Below are 21,466 nucleotides of genomic sequence, written 5' to 3' on the forward strand. Positions count from 1 at the left end.
TGCATTCTGTGGTTTGGACAAATATATAATGACATATATCCATCATTAGAGTATTATACAGAGTATTTCCGCTTCCCTAAAAATCTGTGCCCTGCCTGTTTATCCCTTCCTCATCTCTCAACTCTTGGCAATCTCTGATCTTTTTACCATCTCCATAGTTTTGCTTTTTCCAGAGTGTCATGTGATTGGAATCATACAGTATGTAGACTTTTCAGATTGGGTTCTTTCACTTAGTAATATGCATTTAAGTTTCCTTCATGCTTTTTCAAGGCCTGATAGTTCATTTCATCTTAGCACTGAAGAATTTTTGATTATCTGAATGTACCAGGTTTATCCATTCACCTTCTGAAAGGCATCTGGGTTGCTTCTGTGTTTTGGCAGTTGTGAAAAAGCTGCTGTAAATATCTGTGTGCAGGTTTTTCTGTGCATGTAAGTTTCCAACTCTTTGGGTAAACACCAAGGAGTGTAGTTGCTGGATCGTATGGTAAGAATATGTTTAGTTTTGTAAGAAATCACCAAACTATCTTCCAGAGTGGCTGTACCATTAGGCATTCCTACCAGCAAAGAATGAGAGTTCCTGTTGCTCTGTGTTCTTGTCAGCATTTGATGTCAGTTTCCAGGTTTTGGCTACTCTAATAGATGTGTAGTGGTATCTTGCTGTTTTGATTTGCATGTCTCTCATAGCATATGATGCGGAGCATCTTTTCAAATGCTTATTTGCCATCTGTATGCCTTCTTTGGTGAGGTCTGTTAAGATCTTTGGTCCATTAAGACTTTTTTTTGTTTATTTTAGATGACACTCCTTTATTAGATATATTTTTTGCAAGTCTATATAGCATGTTTTCTCATTTTCTTGACAGTGTCTTTCACAGAACAGAAGTTTTAAATTTTAATGAAATCCAGCTTATCAATTATTTCTTTCATGGATTGTGCCTTTGGTGTTGTACCTAAAAAGTCCTTGCTAGACTTCTAGTTCCTTGTTTTGTGTGTAAGGACCTTGGAAGTCACCACTCCATCCTAACAATCAGTAATAATCTGCACTCAGCCACCTTCATGATTTATCAAGTTATTTACAGATCAATACATATTTAATTTTAAAAATTTTTTAATTGAAGTATAATTGATTTACAATGTTGTGTTAGTTTCAGGTATACATCAAAGTGATTCAGATATGTATAGATATTTATTTACTCCTTTTCAGATTCTTTTCCGTTGTATGTTATTACAAGAAATTGAATATAGTTCCCTGTGCTATACAGTAGGTCTTTGCTGTTTATTTTATATATAGTAAAATGTCTTTTTTTTTTTTAAGTTTAGTGTATCTTTTTAAAATTCTTTTTTGAGGGGGAGGTAATTGGGTTGGTTTATTTATTTTTGGAGGAAGTACTGGGGATTGAACACAGGACGCTGTGCATGCTAAGTGTGTGCTCTACCCCTGGAGCTATACCCTCCCCCATAAAATGTGTCTGTTAATGCCCACCCCCTAACTTATCCCTCCCCGCTCTTTCCCCTCTGGTAACCATAGTTTGTTTTCTATGTCTGTGAGTCTGTTTTTGGTTTGTAAATAAAATTTGTATCTTTTTTTTTTTTTTTTTTTAGATTCCACATATAAGTGATATCATATGCTTTGTCTTTCTGACTGACTTCCCTCAATACGATAATCTCTAGGTCCATCCATGTTGCTCCTAATTGAATTTCTTTAATACAGTCTTACTCAGATTATCTGTTCCTTCTTGTGTGAATTTTGGCAACTTGCTGTCTTTGAAGGAATTGGTCCGTTTAAGAACTGGTTATCTAAAGTTATCAAATTTGTGGGCATAAAGTTGTTCATAACATTTCTTTTATTACCATTTTAATGTCCATGAGATCTGAGGGATGCCCACTTTTTCATTCTGATACTAGTCATTTGTGTCCTCTCTCTCTCTCTCTCTTTTTTTTTTTTCTTTTTTTTTGGTAGTTAGCCTGGTTAGAGGCTCATCAGTTTTACTGATCTTTTCAAAGAACCAGTTTTAGTTTCATTGATTTTTCTCTTTTAATTTCCTGTTTTCAGTGTCATTGATTTCTCCTCTAATTCTGCTTATTTTGGATTTAATTTGCTCTTCTTCTCATTTCCTGAGGTGGAAACTTAGACTATTGATCTTAGATCTTTGTTCTTTTCTAATATAAGCATTTGATTCTATAAACTCCCCCTCTATGCACTGCTTTTGCTATGTCTCATAAATTTTGGTAACTTGCGTTTTCATTTTCATTTAGTTCAGAATATTTTTAAAGTTCTCTTGAGATTTCTTCTTTGATCATGTGTTATGTAGATATTAAACAAATAAATATTTTGGGATTTTCCATCTGTCTTTATGTTACTGATTTCTCATTCAATTCCATTGTATTCTGAAAGCAGACGTATGATTTCTGTTCTTTTAAATTTATTAAGGTATGTTTTATGTCTCAGAATGTGGTCTGTCTTGGCGAATGTCCCTGTGTGCTTGAAAAATATGTGTATTATGCTGCTGTTGGATAAAATAGTCTATAGATGTCCATTATTTCTGGTTGATCATAATGGTGTTGAGTTGAACTGTGCCTGCTGGATCTGTCCATTTCGGATAGAGGGATGCCCAGGTCTCCAGCTGTGACAGTGGACTTACATATTTCTCCTTGCAGTTCCATCAGTTTGTTTTGCCTCATGTAGTTTGAGGCTCTCCTGTTAGGTACATACTTGTCAGAGATTGTTGTCGTCTTGGAGAACTGACCCACTTATCATTATGCAATGCATGTCTTTACCCTTGATAAGTTTACTTCCTTTGAGGTCGGCTCTGTCTGAAATTAGCTTTCTTTTGATGACAGTGTGGTCTATGTTTGTCCATCCATTTATTTCTAATATCTGTGTTTGTTTATATTTAAAGTGAGGTTCTTGTAGACAATATGTAGTTTAGTCTTTGCCTTTTCATTGGTATGGTTTTACTTCTTCATTTCAATCTGGATGCCTTTTATTTCTCTTTCTTGCCTTATTACGCTTGCCACAACCTCTGGTACAGTGTAGAGATGTTGACAGCAGACATCTTGCCTTGTTTCTACTCTTATGGAGGAAATACTCATCTGAAAACCAGATGTGAGTGTTTTTCTTTGTTCAGTACTAGGTACTTTTGTCTTTCTAAAAATATTCTTGAGTTTTTTTTCCTAGGGTGTAGTTATTTGGGTCTTGCATTGACCAGAGCAGTGTTTATTTTAGAGCAGGTCTCAGCAAACCATGACCTATGGACCACATCTGGACCACCACCTGTTTTTGTATGGTCTGCAAGCTAAAAATGGTGTTTCTATTTTTAAATGGTTGAAAAATGGTCAGAAAAAGAATACTTGAAAAAAAAAAGAATATTTGGGGACTTGTAAAAATGGTATAATGTTCAGAGTTTAGTGTCCATGAGTGAAGTTTTATGGGAACACGACCGTGCTCATTCATTTGTGTGTTAGTTACGGATGCTTTCCTGTGACAACGGCAGGGCTGGATAGCTGCGCCAGAGACCATGCGAACCACGAAACCTAAGATATTTGCTCTCTGGCTCTTTATAAAAAATGCTTGCTGACCCCGGTCTAGAGGTGATTTCCTTCACTTCTGTGCCAGAACCATTCTGAATACTCTGTCTGATGCCCCGTGAACTATGAGGAGACCTGGTTCGTGGGAATGGGAACTATGACCAACCCCTCTGAGCTCAGAGGGTCATTCCCTCAAACCCTTTCAGGTGGTTCTTTACTGAGCCTTGTTTAGTTTCCGCACACCCTTGCCCTGATCAGCACTCAGCTGGGGTCTCCAGGTGGACCCCGTGCAGATCTCCTGGGCTGCTCTCTCCTCTCCGGCACTGTGTGCTGCCTACTCTGGCTACCTGGACCTACTTGGATTCTTCTCAGCTCAGGGAGGCTGCTGGGCCCTACCTGGGGTCCGCCTTCCCCACTGTGGCCCGGGAACCCTTTCAGGGGGACGATCTGGGGCAGTCAGAGAGCTCGTGTCCTTAGTTACCCAGCTCTCAGGGACCGCTGACCTTCGTTTCCTGATGTCCGCATCTTGAAATTGGTGTTCTGTATATTTTGCCTGTAGTTCTATGTTGTGTTTTGTTGTCCAGTTGTTTCAGACTGGAAGCAAACCTGGTCCCTGTCAGTTCATCTTGCCCAGAGGTGGAAGTCTAACTCCATCTTAAACTCCCTTTCCACGTGAAATTGTGGATGAAATGAAACACTGAGCCGCCCGTGTCTAATTCTGCGGACTCGGCCCCATGTCGTGTCTGAAGCAAAGTGAAGAAGTTAAGAGCAGTGTCGCTTCGCACGCAGCCCAGCCTTTCACTCGCAGTGCTTTATTCTGCAGGATTCATGGCTCCTGAAAGGAATGTCTGGCTAGCTAGCACTTAGGAATTTTCTGGCATTGTTGCTTTTTGCCCAGAAAAGCTGTTTTCAGTCAGGGAAAGTCTCCCTGTCCCTGAGAAGGGGCTTCGTTTGGAGAGACACCTTCTGGAGTGGGGAGATGCCAGCCTCTGGGGGTGCGGGCGGGTGGGGAGGGCGGCGGCACGTACTGCAGGTCAGTATGTTTCTCTGCTCTCACCTTTGTGTTTCCAAAGGCGCTGTCCCTGCCGCCTCCCTAGCAGGAGGGTTTATCCTGGTTTTCAGGGATAAACTCAGAAATGAAAGTCATCTTTACACGAAACCCCGACGGACCTTTTCTCTGTTCAGGGGCCTTGGTGCCGTGCGGAGGTTGACACAGCTCTGCTTCGTTGGCAGGTCCTGCGCTAGAAAAAAAATACAGAGCCCTGAAGGGTCATTTCTCACTGCCTTTTGCCCGTGGAGTCTGTTAGCCTTTCTGTACTTCGGTTGACCCTTAGAGAACACTTTGAAAATCATCCTCAGGTAATGGCTCACCCGCAGAGCTTAGACTCGAGCAGTGAATGCCTTCCTTTCCCGACCTGGAAGTCAGCCCTGGTCGCAGCCCGTTTGTCGGTCTCAGCTTCTGGGCCGCTTAAGCCGTACTTTGAGGCACAAATGGACATTCAGCTGAAGATGGGTGAGGTGATGACAGTAACTGGATCACCTCAAACAGCCCTGAGATAAAAGGAAGGAAGGTGGGTTTGTGGTGAGCGCGGACCCTTGTCTCAGTCAGACGGCGAGCCTTGGAGAAGGTGTGAGTGTCACTCTGAGCTTCCTCGGGACATCTCTTGTTGCCGGGGCTTCTTACTTAGCTCCGTCTTTTCTTACCATAGTCTGCAGACATCCTTTGCAGTAGCGGAAGGTGGTGCCTTAGTTCTGGGTTTCTGCTTCCTCAGGTCTCTGAAACGGCTGTGGGGCGGGTGGCCGGCCAGGCTGCACCTTATGCTGGCCCTTCTTTGCAGCTCGTCATTGGACCCGTGCAGTCATAACTTCACAGACGACTCTCTCTGAAGGTACGCCTTCCTGTAGCTGTCACCTCATCTGGGGTTCCTTCCCCCAAAATCTAAAAACAAAAACACCTGTTCTTAGAACTTGCTCGAAGAGTCTTTCCAAGGTAATGATTAACTTCCTCCCTCTTGACCTCATCTTACCTCGTCCGTTCCTTACTTCCCCGTATCCAGGGAGAGCCCCTTCTGTGTGTCAGATGGGAGAGTTTCCATTGCTTCTCTCCGGCACCGAACACCGCGGCATCAGCTGCTCTTCCTACTGCCTGAACTCAGAGGCCATCTGGTGTTGACCGGAGGCCCTTCCGTGTATGTGTCGCAGGGACTGCATTTCTTTCTTCTGCAAACCTAGAGTCTGCAGTCATTCCGTGGTGTGAACACATTTTTTAAGTGCTTGCTCTGTCCCACCAGGTGGGCTCAGAACCGGGACGAGAACCTAAGAAAAGAAGACACAGCCCCAGCCCTTGGGGCTCTGGTCCCGTGCTCAGTCAAGGGTCTGAGGTGGCAGCTCTTAGCAATGTCCCTTGGTTTTATTGTTAAAATGTTGGTAACTTTCTGCTGCTGACAATTTCAAGCACATGACAGTGGAGAAAGTACAATAATGATTGCACCTCACCCATCAGTTGCTTCAGCAGTCGTCATCTCAGAGCCAGTCTGGTTTCATCTCTGTGTCGGCCCATCTCCCCATCCCTGGATTATTTTTTGAAGCAAATCCTAGACATGATATCCTTTCCCTGGTGAATATTCGAGAATGTATCTCTAAAGTATGTTTGTAAAAGATAAGGACTGTTTAAAAAAAAAACAAACCAAAACCACAAGGCCATAAGCACCAAGTTGACAGTAATTCCTTAATATAATCGAGTATCTAATGAGTGTTCAGGTTCCCCTGCTTGTCCCATGGTGGGTTTTTATTAGGTTGTTCAGTTCTGGATCTGAATATGGTGTGTACGTTACAACTAATCGATGTGTCCCTGAAGTTTCTTTGATAGATAAGTGCCTTTGCCAGCTCCTTTTTCTTTGCAGTGTTCTCTTTGGAGGAAACAAGATCATTTTCCCTGTAGTTTCCAACCATCTGGACCTTCTGTTTGTAGCCTCATGTATGGTTTAACGTATTCCTCTGTCCCGTGAATTTTCTGTAAATTGGTAGTTAGATTTAGTGGCTTGATCAGAGTCAAGTTTGTTATCTGTGGCAAGAATACATTATGATGACTGTCCTGTTGTGTTTAACCTACAGCCACCGGGTCGTCCTCCTACAGTTATGTAATATTTAGTTAGAAGGTGGTTTTACTGAAGGTCTTAAGATAGGAAACATTTAAACACCTAACTGTTCCACAGGGGTTTTCCAAAAATTATTCTTTTTCTATTGCTGCTAGAATAAATTAGCATAGACTTAGTGACTTAAAATACGAATTTAGTGTCTTACAGCTCTGTAGGTCAGAAGTTCAATACAGATTTTATTGGGCAATACAATTACAATAATAAATATTATAATAATAAGTGTATTGTAATGTTACAATACAGATCAAGGTACTGGCAGGGCTAGGTTCTCTTTTGGAGGCTCTGGGGAACAATTCATTCCCTTGCCTTTTCCAGCGTGTAGAGGCTGCCCACATCCCTTGGCTCATGGACCCGTTCTTCAGTCTTTGATGCTAGCAAGTGGCCTCTCTCTGACCCTTCTTCCTAGCTCCCTCTGATCACAGCTGGGAAAGAGTCTCTGTTTTAAAGACGCATGTGATTACATGGGGCCCACTTGGATAATCCAGAATAATCTCCCATCTCAAATTCCTTAACCTTAATCATATCTGCAAAGTTTCTTTCGCCATGAAAGGTCATGTTTTCACAGATTGCTGGGATGAGGATGTGGACGTGTTCGGGGGGCCATTATTCTGTGTAGCACAATGGTCATCCATTTTTTTTTTAAAGTTAACAGCATCATAAAATTGAAGAATGATTAATAGAGTGTGGTATATTGCAGATGATCTATTGTGATACCATAATGCCTTGGGCTACAGAAAAGGTAGAGGAGAAATAATAATGAGCTGCCATTATGACATCATAGTAGTTTTACATGGTTCTGGATCACTGTTGCACAGGTCTTGATAATCATTTATATTTTTGCAAGTAGCTGCATTCTATTTTGTTCATTGCCTCTAAGATGACCATACTGCCTCCCCTTAGAAGTGCTACCTTAAGACTTGTAGCAGTTCAAGTCATCAATATGTTTACTATTAAATCCACAGCATCTCTGTTATCTGGACCTTCTGTAGTTTTGAACTATGGGATGAAAATTTATTGTGGCACCTAAACATAGTGAAGAGGTGCCAAGTTCTTATGGAAATGGTTTAAGTAGAGCAGAATTTTTCGTCTACTTTCTGTTTTGCATTAGCAAGATAACCTTTGGGTAGTTAAGTCAGATAACGAGTCATCATTAAGAGGAAAGAGTGTAACGTAGGTATTTTTCACTCATAATTCATGTCTGTATTAGGTGAATCAGCGTCAGGACTTGAATGATTTTTCTTCCTAGTTGAAAACCATAAAGGAATTTCCTTTTCTGTTTTTATATTGTTTTACCTTTTAATTCACATTGATACTTGACCCTCAGTCCTATATATAGATTATTTTGGGGATGCATTTGGAATTTTACTGGAACATTGGTCATCCTGTAGCAGCACTAGGTTGATGATAGATTTCTCTTGGAGGCCCTCCAAGAAGTTGTTACTAAAGACCAAAAGGACCTCATTATAAAGTGATTTTGCTATAAAATGGTCCCTTGGAATGATCCCTAGAGACACCAGGTAATTTGTATAGTTAAAAAAAGTATGGAGTGTCAAAAAATGTTACTAAGAGGTCCTTACCTCACACCATTAGTCTAAATAAATTCCAGATGAATTAACAAGTTAAGTGTGATGGCTTAATTCCATAAAAAGACGAGGAAAAAATGTATAAGGAAATGTTAATATGATCTTGGGCAAGAAGACCTTTGTGATTTCTGCTTTTGTAGATATGCCTTCATGTGAAACAGTCATTTAAAAAACCCCATCAACAAGTGAAGCCACAAATGTCATGTTACCCTCATCTGGCAGAATGCTTGGTGGAAAGAGTTATGGACTCAGCCTCAGAGTGTTCTTTCCAGTGCACCTGAAAGCAAAGGAAAAAAGTAGTTACAAAGAGATTGAGACTGCCCAATTCAAAAAAAAAAAAATCAAATTTTAAAGAGAAGATCTTGAGTAACTTGAGTTCTTTTCTCTTTAAAGTTTTAAAATCTAGGAAAGTGACACATTTTTGAAAACAAAAATGCTGTTTTACTATACATTGTTTTGTATTCTGCTTTTTTTACTTAATAGCACATCAGATTTCTTTTGAAATCAAAGTATACACATGCAGTATCATTTTTCATGGCCAATATAGTGTTTTACTGTGAGGCTATACTCTGTTTTTAAACAAATCTGAGTTTGGGCATTATTACATTGTTTCCAATTCTTCACTATTATAAATGTGTCAGCCTGGGTCCAATCCGGAGAAAAAAATTTGAAGTTGGAAAATTTAATATACAGAATTACTAACTATAATAGGTCGTTAGAGTAATGAGGGATTAGCTAGCAAGAAGTAAAGAGACAGAAGTAGCAGGTAGCAGGTGCAGTCACTAACTCTTGTGCTGAGATGGGGCACCCAAGGCAGCGTCTCATGCCCCCAGGGCTGAGGTCCAGATCACAGCTGGGAGTCCAGTGGATTTCAGAGAAGTCACTGGGGCACCCCGCTGGTGGATCTTCCTGGAGATCTGTCCTTAGGGGACCAGGGAATACTGTTCACAGAAAAGTGTCTAACTGCAGGCACTCTGTTGTAAAACTGCCCAAGGAGGGGGTGTGTTGGGAGAAGTGGCTGGCTTGGGTTGTCGCTGGGCGCTGGACACTGGAGAAACTATAAGCCTGCACGAGCCTGTCACAAGGACAGGCTGGAGCCAGGAAGCAAAAACTGTTTCCTCCTTCAGTGTCTCTGCAGTACCTTCTGCTGACAAAGCTGGTAAAGGGAAAAATATTTCTAGGACCCAGATGCATTTTCACAGAGCAGCCAAAGAAGGGTGAACTTGGATCTAAGAGGCAGTAAATTGATCAGCAGCATAGGAAGCAATATCCTTGTATGTACATCACTGTATACTATATGAGTGTTTTCTTGCATATGTACCTAGAATTGATAGATAAAAAGGTAGGCACAGTTTGCTCTCTAAAAAGATATATTAACTGTTGTCCCATGACAGTTCCCTTCGGACCGTTTCACACTTTACTTAACCCTGGGTGTTAGCATTCTTTTTAATCCTTACAAATCTTATAAGTCAAAAAACCCCCCAAAACCCTCATTATTGTTTGTTGATGTTTTTAAAAAATTAATAGTGATGTCAGAGCTTTTATTTATTTTCCTTTATAACTCTTTTGTGCTTTTTCTGTCTATATCTTTTGCCCATTTAAAAAGTTGAAATATTAAGTCTTTCTTACTGATTTGTACGTGCTCTTTACATATGAAGTATCAGAAAGTTCAAACATTTACATAATCAAATCTCATAATACTTCATTATTAATATTTAAAATTTAATTCATCTGGAAATCATTGTAGTTTAAGGTCCGAGGTGTCAGTATTTAACTTTTTTCTCTATTTTGTTCCAATAATGTTAGCTATTTTCTCTCCCTTTTCCTGACTGATTTAAAATGCTACTTTGATCATATATTGAATTGTGTTACATGCCTGGATCTATTTCTGGACTTTAAATTGTTTTCCTTTGGTTTCTAGTTAGTTGATTGTCTCACTTTTTCTTTCAGAACAGGACGCAGGCCTTGACGCCCTTTCCTCGATCATAAGTCGCCAGAAACAAATGGGGCAGGAAATTGGGAATGAGCTGGACGAACAAAACGGTAAGAATACGTCCGAGATTGACCGGATTTGCCAGTTACTATAAATGCTAACGGCTTGTATATTTCTTAAGTGACTTTAATATTACAAAACACATGAAGTAGTTTAACATTGATGGATTATTACAGGTTAATGCAATTGAGGACGATTTGTGGGATATGTAGATTGTGGTTATTAAACACGATGCAAAGAAATTTAGTAAAAAAAATTTCCAATTTTCTGGAGCTGCTTTTAAAAATACTTTGTTTTGCGATCCATTTATCCTGTGAGCTCTCCCATGGCCTCGCAGTGAAGTGGCTCAGTGAAGCAGGCTGCTGCGGGGTGGGGCAGCATCTACACACTGGGTGGAGTTGGCTCCTCCTTCGTCATAAACACCGGGCTTCAGGGCAAAACAGTACTTAAAGATTTTTATTCAGTGCTTGGTGTGGCGAATCTGGTTGGAGGAAGATTCGTTTGCAAACCATGAGCAGGACGGCTTGGGAGAGACAGAGTTTAAAGTTGAGAGCCTTCCTGAAAGGCTCTTGTGCTCCAGGTGCGTGGTCTGAGGGGACGGGGAGCCTGAATGAGGGCTGCAGCAGCAGGGGTGGAGGAGAGAGGATGGAGGCAGGGGACTGATGGTGCTTGGACTGTGATGGGACCTGGTCAGGGGAATTGGGTGGGGGAGCCACTGGTTTGTGAGCAGAGAGCCTAGGTCCACTTTGAATGTGTCCAGTTAGAGATGTCAGGGAGAGATCCGAGTCACAGTGTCGAGTGGACAGCGGGAGACGAGGTCCCAGAGCTTGGTGAGAGGACAGGACCACAGAGTAGGGATGTGGGACGCTTCAGCATAGAGCTGATGTGTGGCAGCGTTTCAGTGAGGCTAACATTTATCGAAGACCCCTGCTATGTCCTAAATATTTTTATCTATGTCATTTCATTCGATGCACGGCACAGCATCACCAAGACAGTGTTCTCTCTGTTTGTTGGAGATAAAGCCCAGAGTGCCTGAGGGTCCCGCTAATGTCACCTCACTTAGAAGGGACAGAACTGAAATTCAGACTCAGGCCTTCTGATTCTCTTGTGACTGCTTTTTTCTGCTACAGTAGCTTCCTCTTTAAGGAAGACAAGGTAGGGAGAGAAGAGTAATAAATAAATGGTTCCAAGGTCTTGGCTCTTGGTCTTAGTATCCCAGAGGCTCGGGGTGGAATGACTTTCAAGAAAAGTTACGTCTGTGGGAGCGTCGGAGCCCTGGGGGTGGGCGGCTGCTCACGCTGGGGGCGGGGCTGCACCTGTCAAACTGTGCCCGTGCCACTTCTCCTGATCTCTACAGAGAATGAGTTCATCTGTTCCCACAGCACTGTTCCCTTCATCTATCGTAAATGAGTGAGTAAATAAATTAGTTCCATCTATCTACCACCATCATAGGTGAATAGATTCCCAAAGAAAGTGGAGAAACCGTCTATCTTTACAATCCCAATAGTGGTTTTTGATGATTCAAGCACAGAGAGGAGGGCAGTTCAGTCCTTTCCTGATGGTGCTAATGTGAATGTGCTAATTGTTGTGTTTGCCTCCAGCTTGCTCATTGGCCAGCTCCTTCCTCGGAAGGCAGTGTTTGTAAGAAAATGAGCTCTATGGGAAATCTGCCTGTCGTGCGTGTTACTGTGCATTAGCCCAAGGAAGTTTAGCCTGTGCAGTGGGTCCGACTCGAAAGCTCACTGGCCACCATGCTGGTGAGGCACGCCCATCCTGTGATGTGCTTAGTCCAGCCATGTCTAGTAACCTGTGGTCCAGGGCTGAGAACTGATGGTGCCTACTTTGGTGCGGCGGCTTGCTGACTTTCCAGGTGAAATCAAGCATTTTTCTTGTGTAATCAAGCACACGAGCATGTCCTTGTCTTTTCCCTTGTTCAGGGTCTCCTGCTTTGCAGTGTATTGGAATCACCCGAGGATCTTGTAAGCCTCCAAAGCCCAGGCCGTGCCCGAGCTGGTTTTCTGTTGTCGGCTGTAACACACTGCCACAGCCCCAGCGGCTACAAACAACGCGAACTCCTTACCTTACAGCTCTGGAGGTCAGAAGTCTGACGTGGGCATCCCTGGGCTAAAACCGGGTGTCGGCAGAGCTGCGTTCCTTCCTGGAGGTTCTGGGGGAGGATGACTTTCCTTGCCTTTTCCGGCTTCTGCAGGCTGCCTGCATCCCTTGGCTTGCGGCCCCTTCTCCATGTTAAGAGCCAGCAGCAGTAGATGGAGTCCTCCTCACTGTGTCACTCTGACCTCTGACTTCTGCCTGCCACTTCCACCTTGAAGGACCTCTGGGATTACATTGGGCCCAGTGAGATAGCGCAGAGTAGTTTTCCTATTTAAGGTCAACTGACTGAGCACGCTTACTCCATCTGCAACCTTAAGGCCCCTTGGCCGCGAAACCTGGCATGTCCTCAGGTTCCAGGATGGAGACGTCTTTGGGGGGCACTGCTCTGGCTGCCGCAGCTCTTTATGCCAGTTAAGTCAGGATCTCAAGGGTGAGGCCCAAGCGCCAGTATTTTTTAAAGCCCCCCGGGTGATTTCGGTGTCCTGCCAAGTGTGAGAACCAGGGCCCTTGTTGGACACGCTGAGAGGGTCTATTTAGTGCTGTACTTTTACCTTGCCTCTCACACGCTCACGTGGCAAATTCTGGAACATTCACCTGGTTACATACATACACGTCTGCCATCCGGGGCACAGAGACTCTTTCTTCCCATCACATGTTTTACCCCCATCCTGGTGCTGCCTCTTCCACGCCTCCCCGGTCCTCATCTCCATTCCAGACCCGGATGCATGCATGTGTACATAGACAAACGAGGTATTTTTCCATTCGTTGCCAAAATAAGCTGGGTTTTCTCTGCGGTGGCCCCCCAGAGAGGTGGCAGTTACGCCGGTGGTTTTCCAGTGTGCACATTTGCTCCTCAGAAATAGGGCAGAATCAGCCATTTCTTTCACAGGGACAGAGAGACTCTCTGAGGGTAAAAAATTATATCCCTGCCAGGACTGTCATCAGCCTTTATTCCTTTTGTCAAAACCACTAAGGCCATTATATCTCTAGGTGTTGAGGACAGGGTTGCAGCCCCATGTGGATTTTTCCTGTGACCCGAGTGTGTAATGAGGCCCCTGGGACCCTGGAGAAGTTTACCCATTGTGGTGTCAGTATGTCTGTTTGGTTTATTGACCAAATAATTATTAAATTGTTGTTTTGGTTTTCATTAGAGGAGAGAAACAACAGGCTAGGTCATGGTGAGTCAGGCCATTTTGGAATCAAGTATCGAAACCTTCCTAACAAAATACATGCCACTGAGAACATAACCACAAAGCTGAAGGGACAAATGACCATCAGTTTCCAGCCTTTCCAGAGAGAGTTAAAAAGGGCCTGACCGGCACATGTCTTTCCCTGTTCATGTGCCAGTGGCCAGGCCCTGCGAGGAAGAGGGTCGACAGTTCAGTGGAAATGCCTGGGCGTCTAGTGGGTGTGGAGTTGGGAGCTGGGGTAAGTGAGGGGTGACGGGAGAGGGACTGAGCCAAGGAGACCACCTCACTGGGATCACAGTTCACAGTGAACGGGATGGCTGGGCACAGGGAGCTTGGGCCAGCCTGGCTGCCCAGGTGCTGTTCCCGAATGAAGTTGTGGTACAGTTTTACTGAAAAATTCCCCGAAGTTCTTGCTCAGGAGGACAGGGTCTTTCGAAAGGAATGAATGCTAAAACGAGAAAATGAGTGGGTCTGGCTTGACTGGCTTGACTGAAGTAGATGTTTCTGAGACCTAATTTGGGCATCGGCCAAACCTTAGAGTCAGCACCAAGGAGGACCACAGAGTCCTGGTTCTGATGGATGAATAACACCAAGAACGGGCTGTTTCACAAATCCCTGTCGGTATGTGCCGGTCCTCATCACCCTTCCGATGTTCAAATATCCCAATCTAGGCCAAGCCTTTTGATGTTTCTCTGTCAATCTCTGAGCCTCACCTGGCTTTTTGGAAGAAACCACGATGATGAAGAATGCCACTTGTCTTGACAACGTCAGTACCGGGATTGAGGGGACCAGGGTGTCCTTTGAAAGAGCGAGACAATGTGACTGTGCTCCTTGAAGGACACAAAATCATCAGATTTCATACACACATCAGTGAATTACCACTGTAAGGGTCCGTTAGAGCTCCTGGCTGAATTGTTTAAAAAACATTTCTTTATATATCTTTATTTTTGTGTCTCTCCATGAGGGCAAGGACATTCTTGATCACCTTCGGTGTTGAACAGGTTGTGCACTGCACAATTATCAGAGGAACATTCATATTGTATTATTATAGATTTGTGGATTTATTACAACCACGTTCCAGCAGTTCATAAAGTATCTTGAGGAAGGTTATTGGGTACATACATATACAGAATTACTTAATTTTATTTTGATAGTTCTGTCTTTTTTTTTTTAATCACTGTGGAAATATGTATATCTCTGATGCTTTTCACCTTTAGGTCTATTGATCTGATTTTAACATCACAGTCTGTGCTTTCACTTGGTTAGTGTTTACCTGGCTTAGTGATTCTCAAACTTTGTGGTTTAGGGCTGCTTTATATTCTTAAAAATTGTTGAGAACTCCTAAGAGCTTTTGTTTATATAGATTGTAGCCATCAATACTAACTGCATTAGAAGTTAAAAGCAGACAGTTAAAATATTTATTTACTCATTGCTTTAAACATAACAATAATAAACCATTACATACTAACACAAATAAATTAACTTTTATGAAAAATAACCCCCCAAATAATAAGTAGCTTAAACTAGCAAACGCTGGTTGTATTTTTTTATCTTTCAGAACGTGTCCATTGTGGGTCAGTGGCGGACATAGACTTAAGATTCCCTGACTGATAGAGTAGCCACCGTTTCAGACACTGCTGGTCACTGTGCCAGAGTAAGGGAGCTCTCGAGGGTCTTGTTCCTGCAGTTAAATGCTGTGGCCCAGCAGTGACCTGTCAGTTTCACTCAGCGCTCATTGGTCTGAGCTAATCCTGTGTCCCACCCGGCCACCGGGAGGTGTAATCCTCCCGGCTTGTCTGGTTGAGGGGGAGGAGGTTGAATGATACAAATGACCATCATAGAGGCAATATTTAATAGAAACCAAACTGCCTCTGATACTTACTGGCTTTGGGACCTTCCTCTTTCTCTGTCCTAACTTTCTTGTCTAGAAAATGGGGGTTTTCATGCCCCTTGTAGAGTGTTGTTACGAAGATGAGAATAGCCCCTCATACATTCTAAGCTGTCTAGAAGTGTTTTCTGCCATTTACTGTGTTTATTCACAGTACAGACTTTTAGTCAAAGCGGTAGACCGAGCTGATAAGGGAGTCCATTCGCTCCCTTTTCCAAACATATGGGGACATGAGATGAAAGATTTTTTAAAAATGGATATATACTTGTTAGCTGAGCTGGAAAGCAAGAAAGAGAGTTCTCCAGGTGTCAGAAGTGAAGGCACCGACCCATCGCGGTGAGTGGAGTTGAAGCCTCGTGGCCCTGGGGTTTACCCGAACAGCTCCATACCACAGGGGCTAGCATTCAAACACCCACGCCGAGGCGGGAGTTGAGACTGTGGTCCCTGTGCGCTGTGCGGGGCTGAAAGCGGGCTCTCCATATAAAGCCAGGAGCCGAGAAAGGACAGTTTTATGGGAAAACGAGTTTCCCCCATCCCCACCCAAGAACAAGATGCTCAACGAGGCCACCCACCTTGGGCCACAGCCGCACTTACATTTTTAACGTGTACACTTAAGTTTACATTTTTCTAACAAAGTCTAAAGCAAATAAATCTCTCCGAATAAATCAAGTTTAAAATTCTTAAACTTTCCTCCAAACTCCTCCCCTTTGATGTTGTTTTAAACTGAAGCTCTCTCTCTTTTTTTTTTCTACAGTCAGTATTTTATTTAGATTTACCAACATGTTTTTACTGGATTCTGTTACAATTGTTGTATTCATGCTATTACTCAGCTCTTCTAATTTACTTCTTTTGATTTGGAGAACTACACTTTTAAACACCAGGAAGCTTTCATGCTTACAGCCCCCTCCCCCAGCAGAAGTATGTTTTTAAGATTGTAAAATCTTTTAAACCTTTGAAAGGTACTGGTCAGAACTTTACATTTTCCTTCTGCTCCTTGCAGTATTTCTGTGTCCTCCAGGTGAGTTTTGGTTTGTTCATCTCAGTCTTTTCTCTTTCATGCTGTTTTGGGCTGAGTTATGTCCCCTTCAAAATCCATAGGTTGAAGTCCTAACTCCCAGAACCTCAGACTTTGATTTGGAAATAGGGTCTTTACAGAGGTGACTTAGTTAAAGTGAGGTCGTTAGGGTGGGCCCTAATCCAGGATGACCAGTGTTCTCATAAGAAGAGGCGCTCAGGACACAGACACACACACAGGGAAGACACAGAGAGAAGACGGCCGTCTGCAAGCTCAGGAGAGAGGCCTCAGAAGAAACCAGTTCTGCTGGCACCCTGATCTCATACTTCAAGCCTCTAGAATGGTGAGGAAATAGATGTCTGTGGTTTAAGCGCCCCAGCCCTGGTACTTTGTTAAGCAGCCCGAGCAGACGCCTGCGCGTGCTGTGGGCTTCTCCTTGTGCATCTGCTGATTCTTCACTGGCTTCGTGTTTATGAGCCAGGAACCACGTTGATGAGTGTAGTTGGCCGACAGGCTTTCTCAGCATTTCAGTTGGTTTACTTACTCTGGGATCTTCTTTCTTGAATGTCCTCCTTATAGATGGTCTGTGTAGACCAGCAGGTAGCTCTTCCTTTAGGGCAGAAGAGGACACAGCAGATTCAGAACTCTTTGCTGTAAGCCTTACCCCAAAATCACTAAGGGAAGGAGAACTTTAACCTTGGGGTGCCATCTTCTATGTATTTTATTTCTTTTCGCCTCTGTGTCTCTCTTAGAGACTCTTCTTTGACTCCTGTGCTAGCCTGGCCACCAACCCCAGGGGCACTCCCCAGGCAGAGAGAGCTGCTCTGGGGCTCCAGCTGGGGGCCAGCACTGCAGACCCGCCTCCGCTGGACGGGGGTGAGGGCCGGCCGGCTCAGCTGCTCTCTAGACAGCTCTCCCCTCAGATGCCCTGACTCCTGCCTCACAGCCTCTTCTCTGTAGGCCATTCTTTGGCTCCCAATAGCCATTGACTCCAAGCTTGGAGCTTCTCCAGGGTTCTATCAGGGAGAAAGAGCTCCTGTCTGTAGCACTGATCATGTATTTCAAGTTGCTTTTTTTTTTTTTTTTTTTTAAGTTTTGGTCTATTTGCCAATATAGTCCTAGCTATCTTTTTTTTTTTTTTTTTAAAGAAAGCCTTTAAAATGACTTATTCACTGATAGCACTCCTTCATGTTTTCTGAGCCACCATGGATTTATTCTTTCAGAAAATATTTTTACTGGCAATTAATGGTGCTCTTGGGAAGGAAGGGGGCAGCTCTACTGTCTTGAGCTCAAAGTCTCTTTTATACTTTTTTACAAGATCCCAGTATCTATAGAAATCATTTTGATGAAATAGCTAGTGTTCTGGAAGCTTCAACGAAGCAAGTTTTTAAGACAGTCTGTGAAAGCTGTTTTCTAGGGCTTCTGTGATGTGAGTTCTACCTCCACGTTCTCATCTGATGTGTTTATAGATGCATTTGCCTGAAGATAAGACAGTTAGAGATATGGAACGAGGTGATTATTTTCCATGCACTTTGGGTATTAAGTACTCGGTGATGTAAAATCAGTTCTTTATCAGAACATTCATTATTCATCTCTAGGAAGGGGCTAGTTTATAGTAACAGGCTAGTGGGAGAGAGAGAGAGCCAATGAGAGCAAGTTTGTCATTCCAACACCAACTGGGTGTCCAATAGTTTAATTCCATTTTGACACTGTTTACTTGGAGTTAATGTCAGATGTGAATGCTCACCCCCCAAGACTGCCCTCACTTTGGATTCCAGCCACCAGTCCCGAGGATCCCTAAGCACTTCTGCCCCACTGGCCACAAATACAGGGTTCCCACGACCCCCTTCGGGAGTCCATAATTTGCTGGACTGACTCACAGAGCTCAGGAAGATGTTATACTTACAATTACAGTTGTGTTATAAAGGATACAACTCAGGAAAGCCAATGGAAGAGGTACAGAGGGCAAGGTCTTAGGGTCGGGGTGCCCACTGAGCTTCCATGCCCTCTCCAGGCACATCAACGTGTTTACCAATCCAGAAGCTCCCCAAACCTCATTGTTCAAGAGTTTTTATCCAGGCTTCATTGTACAGGCATGATTGAGTAAATCTTTATAGTCACGTGAGGAACCCAGATTCTTTAAATTTGTTGGCTCTGCAGAAATGATACTCAGACACATGTCTGATGTTCGTCTGGCTTTGCCAATGGCTTTAACTCTGATGATGACCTGGGTTGGGCCCACTTTGGGTCACAAGGACTTATTTTGCCCTCTGGTCTAGTGCCTCCTTTGCCCCTTTCTTCTCGGCCAATATCTTGGTCTTTTCTCTGGCCGTGTAGCTGGTCTGAGAGGTCATCTAATGAGAGAGAGGCAAGGATTTTCCAAAGGAAAATCTGTGGACACAGTTGTCAAGGAAAAGGTCATTTATCCTCAGGCCCTGGGACAGCTGGCCTAGGTGATTCATCACGCTTCCTCTCCCGTGGGCTTGACCGCAGTTCCTAGCTGACTTCCAAGAGGGAGGCTGTCAGGCCAACTGTAGCAGCTGAAGTGGAGAATGGAGGACAAGAAAGCCAAAACGAGAGACCAGAGGGAAGCCAGAGTAATCACAGATGCGAGGGCGGGTTGCGCTGGGAGCTCTGCCTCTTGCTGCTTTGACCCAGTGATAATGCTGTTCTTTTGCTGACGCCCTTGCAGGCTGGGGTGGACTTGGAGCTCTCTGTGGAGGCCATGTCGGGGGTCCCCAGGGCCACCCCCAGGTTTGGTGCTTTGCTAGAAGGACTCACAGGACTCAGCATATACTTGTCAGCTCACTAACATTTACGTGTAACCCCTAAGTCAGTACTCTGAGTGCCTCCGCCGTTGCTCACAGACATGCATGAAGAGGTGAGCATTTCGAGTTATCCGATGAGCACGTTCCCAGCCAAAGTCAGACCAGGTGGCGCTCTGCCTTTTCATTTCTGCTCCAGAGGTGACCAAAGAGGGGAGGCTCAGGCTCCGGGGCCAGTTGGATGTTGTTTGAAGCTCGGCTCTGGCTCCAGTTAGTGGGGCAGCCTCAGGCAAGTCAGTTAGCACTTCTGAACCCCATGCTCTCTTCTGAAAAATGGAGAGTATAGAATCTACCAGGATGAGCTGTTTTCAGGATTTCAGGTACACATGTACGCATACCTGTTTCCTTCAGGAGTGGAGGCTCCGTATTTGCGAATTCAGTGTTCACGGTGGCTTTGTAGGCTGCCATTCCCATGAATAACAAGAATCGGCTCTAGTTAGACTCGTGGTTATTATGAGGATTTGTTACAGTGAAAGACCACAGAGCAAAATCAGCAAAGAGGAAAGGCGCACGGGGCGAAGTCCAGGGAAACCCAGGCGCGAGCTTCCCACGGGCCTCTTCCAGTGGGTGGAGCCGCAGGATGCGCTCAGACCCCCGGCAGCGCATCGTGACACCTGCGAGATGTTGCCAGCCGGGGCATCTCACAAGAGACTCAGAGCCCAGGGTTTTTTTTGATGGGATTGGTCACGGAGGCACACGCCCCCTGGCACAGTCCCAAATTCGAGAAGGAAAGCAGACATTCAGCATAAACTATACTGTTTATACAGTTTAGGAACAGCGACCACACTTATCAGTTAGCGGTGGGAACCCTCCCCAAATCCAAGTTCCCAAACACCAACCAAGGACCAGTTTTGGAAGAAAAGCAGTCAGGCCGGCTGTGTTAACTCTTTTCTGTCCGTGGGCCCTCACTCAACATGGTTCGTTTATCCTGTGCCTACATCTCTCTGTGCTGGGAGGATCTGTGAGGGGCTGAGAATGTGTGATTCCCGAGACAAGGAAGGGAAGGGGATCCGGTGGGGGGCGGGTGGAAGCTGCCGGGGACCCATCCTCACTCCTCCGTTTCGTGTGGACTCTGTGAAGGTCATGTCCCTTAGGGAAGACCTTCCGCTAAGCTTGGCCTCTCGCTATGAGTCACAGAGAATGTGCTTTACTGAGTGGAAGTTGTTTAGCATCTGGGGTGGTGAAAAGGATTGAAGAGCGCTGGTAATAAAAACCAAAGCAGCAGGAAGGAAGTGGTCTGATTAGAACCAAGTGCTTCGGCCGGGAGAGACCGCGCTGGAGAGGAACCCAGGTTGGTTCAGAACCATTAAAGTGGCTGGAGCACAGAGGTAGCCCGGCCTGGCCCGGGTACTTTGGGGAGGAACACGGGGTTCTCCTCCATCTGGACGGTCCCGTCAGGAGAGAGGAGTCAGCAAAAACACCCTGAATGCAATGATGGAGACCTTTTATTTTTTATTATTACTGCAGTTGTTTCATACTGCATTTTAAGTAGTCACTTAGGAACTGGGTTGACATCAAAGGTAAAATAGTTCTGTCGGCCAGTTTGGTTAGTTTGAAATCCATAAACACAACTTTAAAAAAGTTTCTGTTGTGTACTGAGGAATTAACAACCAGCCTTTGAGCGTGTTTCAGTGGTAAGCGTTATGTACCCATGAATACATGAACTTGAGACCCCGGTGTGTTTCTGACCTTGGGGTCACCTGGGTAGGGTTATTTGAGGCCCTGTACTCGGAAGCGACCCTCACCTCGCTTCCTGGAGTCAGTCCTGACTCCTGTAGGACTTGTACCACCAGACTCCTCCTCCGCTCGGCCTGGCCTGGCGGTGGGAGTGAGGTGAATACTCCTTTACTGTTTTGTCCCCAGTCAAAGAGCATTGGAGTAGCTATTTTTGTTTTGTTTTAAAAACAATACTTTCTCTTGTACTTTTTGCCAGAAATGGGCAGAGTCTGGGAAGCAGTAAGTAGCTGGAATTAGGAGAGCCGTGTCTCAGGCGGGCTCACGGAGAGAAGGCTTGTGGTGGCGGTTTAGGGTGTGAGTTGGTAAGGCGATTGTATTTGTTTTTTATCTTAAATCACTTATGTACATGTAACCTGACTAACACCATTGGAGTCAGGCCTCAGTTTTCCATGTGAAGGAGGAGAAGGAGACATGGAGCATCTGTGTGAGTGTGTGTGTGG

At 44.2% G+C, this 21,466-nt stretch overlaps 1 protein-coding gene across 1 annotated transcript in view; it reads left to right on the forward strand.

The window, feature by feature from the left end:
- Positions 1 to 21,466, forward strand: part of STX8 (syntaxin 8) — a 207,122-nt gene that overhangs the window by 42,489 nt on the left and 143,167 nt on the right. The window contains exon 6 of the mRNA XM_010965974.3: positions 10,217 to 10,309. Coding sequence (XP_010964276.1) covers positions 10,217 to 10,309 — 93 coding nt within the window. The remainder of the gene's footprint in view (positions 1 to 10,216; positions 10,310 to 21,466) is intronic.

Source organism: Camelus bactrianus, chromosome 16, assembly GCF_048773025.1.
Source record: "Camelus bactrianus isolate YW-2024 breed Bactrian camel chromosome 16, ASM4877302v1, whole genome shotgun sequence".
Classification (NCBI taxonomy): Eukaryota; Metazoa; Chordata; class Mammalia; order Artiodactyla; family Camelidae; genus Camelus; species Camelus bactrianus.